At 30.5% G+C, this 5,304-nt stretch overlaps 1 protein-coding gene across 1 annotated transcript; it reads right to left on the bottom strand.

The window, feature by feature from the left end:
• Positions 1 to 2,220: 2,220 nt before the first annotated feature.
• On the bottom strand, positions 2,221 to 4,881 carry LOC143056129 (uncharacterized). Its single transcript, XM_076229215.1, has one exon. The coding sequence runs from the start codon at positions 4,879 to 4,881 to the stop codon at positions 3,922 to 3,924; it is 960 nt and encodes a 319-aa protein (XP_076085330.1). The 3' UTR covers positions 2,221 to 3,921.
• Between the last annotated feature and the right edge of the window lie 423 nt (positions 4,882 to 5,304).

Raw genomic sequence — 5,304 nt, 5'->3', positions numbered from 1 at the left:
GTGTGTGATAAGGATGATTGCCGTTATAAATAGTTAAAATTACTGATATCTAGTCACATATCATTGTCACTAAACAGATATACAAAAACAAGAGTGTACGATATGGAACGAATTAAATAAGATTTATAACATTTATATGTGCAAAAGTAGGGTATTTTAAAGTATCTGCTATCGTATTATTCTGTTTGAAACTGTTCGGATTGTGAGATTTATTTTAAATGTGATTTATAAAAATAATATCTAAAGAAAATTAAATATTTAGACCTTTTTTTCCTTTATTATATATGATAAATTCTATTTGCAACTTATCCCCGTGCACCGGTATCCACAAATTCGAAAATGTGACAAAGGAGTAGGTCCGGTAAGGACCGATTTTGGCCTCAAATTTCAGGTTCATCTGACGAAAGATTTTGACCACTTTTTAAACACTAAAGTGTCTATTTTATTTGAATTAATTAGTTTATGTGAAAGATTTTAACAGATTTAGTCATTAAAAACGATCCGATTCAAGCTCAAATATGAAAAATCTACCTAATATGCCCAAAAATGTTACTTTTCAGATGGTTTTTGGTAAAAATGAAAGTGGCCGCATCCGTGTTCATCCTCAACCTTTATATATGTTATGTATTATCATAAAATACAACTTACATTTCAATATTAAGGATGAACACGAATGCGGCCACTTTCATTTTACACGAAAACCGTCTAAAATTTAACTTAAATGTTAGAATTATGAGGATTTCAGTAATTTAGCATGACTTAATGGTGCTAGTACCGGATATATGTGCATTGTATTGCCAAACACAGCCCATATTTATATAGCAGAAGCATTCTACTGTCCAATAAATAACTAAAGGTTTAAATTTTAACTATTTTGTAAAACTGCTATATTTTGGGGCCAAAAAGGGGTCTTACTGAACCTACTCCTTTTACATGTTTGTTTTAATGTTTGCTTTACAAGAAAATCAACGGCTGTGTCTCATTGTTTATTTTGCGAATACACGTATAGTGTTTACATATTTAAACCGGATCAATGACCATAACTGGACACTTCTTTAATGAGTATATCCCGAAACACCTTTCTATAGATGGACTGGTCTATATGATGACCGAACTGGTTAAACTCCGCCCAGTCAAGTGAAATAAATTGAATAACTAAAATTGAAATTTAGTATTTACGCCAGACGCGCGTTTCGTCTACAAAAGACCCATCAGTGACACTCGAATAAGGTTTAAAAGGCCAAACAAAGTACGAAGTTGAAGAGCATAGAGGACCAAAAGTTCCTAAAAGTTTTGCAAAATAAAACTAAAGTAATCTATTCCTGAGGTAAAAAAGCCTTAGTATTTCAAAAAGTTAAAAGTATTGTAAACATTTAATTTATAATTATAACCATATCAATGACAATTCAATATCATCATGGCAATTAAAGTCATATATGGAATGTAAAACGAAGCGAGTTCACTACCCGGTTAAAAAAATCAACCAAGCAACTGCTTCCACTTTATCAATCATGCATACATCTTGATGATATAGGATACATAATTATTGTTTGATTTTTTTTCAATGTTAATGTTGTGCTTTCTATGTATATCATGTTTATAAAAGCAAATAATGTATGCAACATATAAAGGGATCTCATTAATCGATTAACAGAGCCGTTATTTTTGCAGTTGAATGTAATTGTTTGAATTGTAAAATTTTGAATAAGCAATTTTTATAATTTAATGCAACGTTAAATGTAAACCGACGTCACTTTGATGATCATACAAGGACTGATGGAGATGAACGACGGACAACGCGGGGGTCTCGAATAAGTCAAAAGTTGTGGGCATACGAATCTATTGGTAATTCAGTAAAGGTGAAAAAGATGAAATAAATAGATACTTTTATTAGACAGGAAAATATGCAATTATGTCCCATTACTTCAATAGCTTATATAAGATTTGTAGCAGAATCTTTTGATAAGTTGGCAAATAAAACCTCGTCTGTGTGATTTGACATTGATGATCGAGTGACAAACAAGAAAATATGGCAAGTTTACCGAAGGCTATTTTAAGAATAAGAATTATTTTTTTTAATGTTTCTAATTTAAAATTAATAGCAGGATTCATAAATATAAACTTACAATTTTAATTAATCTACACAAATGTAGTATCTTTTCTACAAATGAATTTTGCGCAAATGTTGGTTTTTCTTTTGGTGAACACGTAACTTCGGAATGATTGTAACATTTATATTTTTGATAGCCGAGTCTACCCGTCGGAGGAGGTGGTATCACAAAGTTATTTATTTCTAAACAAAGCATTTTTCATTGTGTAGTACTATGATACTGAAATGTATTTATCACTATCAAATGATACAATAATTTAGCAATGATGTTTAAAATTCTTATATTTCTTATGATTTAAAGATTCAGTATCAAATACGAAAAAAAAAAATCAAAAGAAAATCCGACTTTGACATTTTATTTTTTTCGTTGTAAAAAATACAGCAGGCGCAGTAAACATATATTAATTAAAGCTCTAATTTTTTATTGTAACGAACACCTCGACAGAAGGATGTCACTTTAAAATATATCATATCACATTTGAAACGATAACAGTATTCTTCTGCATAATTCTTACCTAAAAATACTCAAAAAGAGTATCATCTTTGGTGATAAAATAGCAGTACACAATCGGTCTAGTTCTTTGCTTACATCTGCAAATTTTGGGTACGAATATCAATTTTTAAACTTAGCCATGTGAGGGATTATAACTCATAAAGTAAAATTTTTATAAAGTATCCCACGTAGTAATTTTAATGAAATTAATTTTTTTCCACTGTTAGAGAGAAAACAAATTCGGTGATACCATTTTAATTTTTGTTTAAAGCAGATTATAAAATCTATCTTTCTTATATTTAGATTTAGATAGATTTTTTTTATCTTTTTTACACAAAAAAAAAGGGTTTTCATGAATTATTTAGTCGGGAAATTATGCAGTTTCATACTATAACTTCGATAAGTAATAGCAGAATTGACTCCGGTTTTCTTATATGATAAAGGAGCAAATAAAACCTTCTCTGTGTGATTTGAATGCCCGACTAATATCTATCCAAAATATTTCCGACTTTGTATGGTTTCAGAGGAGTTACAGCTCAATGAAATCAGTCTCTTCCTTTAGAGGTATATAAATACTGCAAAAATATTTAAAAAATAACTCCAAATGGGCTGTTAGATTTCAGAATAGATATTTGATCTTATCGTGATGATCATATATCAATTTCAAACTTTTAACTTATTTCCTATTCTGTTTGAGACAATAACAAAAATCTGCTTAAAAACACTGTTTGACATATATTTCTAAAATTTTCATAGTATTGAAAGCTTGTCTTGTTGACTAATTTTATGATAAAAACATGTATCAGTTTTTCTTAATCATTATAGTTAATTGTTGATCGGTAAGGTTTTTTTTTATCTACAATGGCCTTGTTGGTTGGTGGACATTAGAAAATATCAATAACTTCATAGTATACATCCTATAGATAAAATAGACAAACTTTGGGTTAATCCATTCAGCATTTCAAAGGAGAATGATTCAGACGTACGACGAACGCAAATGATCCGGAGACTGACATGGTCATTCAGTCCAGATGAGCTAAAATTTGTTTCGTTGTTATTTTGACAGTTTCTTCTGATAAATGTTTGACATTAAACAGAAATCCATATCTGATACAACTGGAAGGAAAGGGTCTTATACAATTTCCGAATATTTTCCCTTTTAATCTTTTTATATATCAAGATGTAAATTAAATTAAATGTAATGCACATAATCCATCTTTCAAAAGAAGATCCCACTTTATTTGAAATTTTTGTTTACTAAATCACTTATATTCCAAAATCATATTGTCTGTTCCTTTCAAAGTATATTGAATGTTATCTATTTTCCTCGATGTATCCATACAACATCGGTCCCCCATGAACCCAACTTTTTAACATCTATTTGTTCACACGGAGAATTAAGATTAGAAGAAACGTCTTGTAAAACGTCACTACAGAAGAAAGGTTCAAAATCATATTCTTGAAATTTTTGTAAAAGGAATTTTCCAGATGTCGTGTTTCTGTGATAGTACCATTCAATGTATATTCCGTTCACCTTTCCAGACTGGAACAGTTTCTCTGAACCTTCAAATACCTTATGTTCAAAACCTTGGACATCTATTTTTATGAATACTTTTGGCATTGCTTTGAATTCCGGAAGAGTCATGATATCATCTAATATAGCGGCTTTTAAGGGAATTGTGGTTTTCCTGTAGAACTTTCCAAACATCTTTGACATTTCCTTTTCTACATTGTCTTTTTCTCGGTCTACAAATCCTAATGCATACTCTCCTTTGTTTGGAAACGCAAATGGTACATCTTTGTGATCGTTGCTAAGGGTATTATGAACAACGGTGACTTGATCAGAATACCTATTCTCTATAATAGAGGCACACAGATGCTGTGTATTTTGTGGTGTTGGCTCTATAGCAATAACCTTCCTTCCCACATTAGCCAGTTGTAGTGCAATAACACCTATGTTTGCACCAATATCAAAAACGCCAATTGAAGGATCGTGACGAATGTATTTGTACACAGTATTGAATCCCCAAGGTTCCCATACATTTTTATCAAATATGTCGCGGGATACAATGTCTTCTTCCGGGTTATTTAAGTAAATACTAGTACTAGTATTTATTTTTCCTAGATTAGATTTTATAACACCTTTCTGGAAATAATGTTTTGACTTTAATGGCTGTAGTTGCTCCCATTTACAAACAGATACGTTTTTATTCCTAGCAACATCCCGAAAAGTGTATATAACAGGTTCATCCAAATTTTTACCTACAAATAAATTCATGGAATTATTAATACATATTTCATTTGTCTTTTAAACAATTTTCATAACTGATTGGCCAAATGAAGTTTACTAATGCAATATATGTACTGAGTATAATGGACAATACCGTACTCTGACCTATAATGGTTTACTTTTACAAATTGTGACTTAGATGAGAGAGTTGTCTTATTGGCACTCATACCACATCTTCTTATATCTAATAAAAGTATTCTATTAATTACTGTGTAAATTACCCCTTAAATCACTTATCTGTATGTAGTTAAATAAAATTTACATTGAATGTAATGGTGTATTTTTTAATAGCCAGTTATCAACCCACCATTCATTCTTAAAATTTCCTGTCAGGAATATGGCAGTGGTTATCACATAGTCCGTTTCTATGTATGTTGGAGTTTGTTTTTTGAGCAGTTTAGTGTTACTGTT

The sequence above is a fragment of the Mytilus galloprovincialis genome, chromosome 13 (genome assembly GCF_965363235.1).
Source record: "Mytilus galloprovincialis chromosome 13, xbMytGall1.hap1.1, whole genome shotgun sequence".
NCBI classification, from domain to species: Eukaryota; Metazoa; Mollusca; class Bivalvia; order Mytilida; family Mytilidae; genus Mytilus; species Mytilus galloprovincialis.
This window is presented reverse-complemented; position numbering and strand designations above follow the sequence as displayed.

What these genes read in the sequence shown, in the direction of transcription:
- LOC143056129 (XM_076229215.1), bottom strand. Translation starts at nt 4,881, where the DNA reads ATGAATTTATTTGTAGGTAAAAATTTGGATGAACCTGTTATATACACT.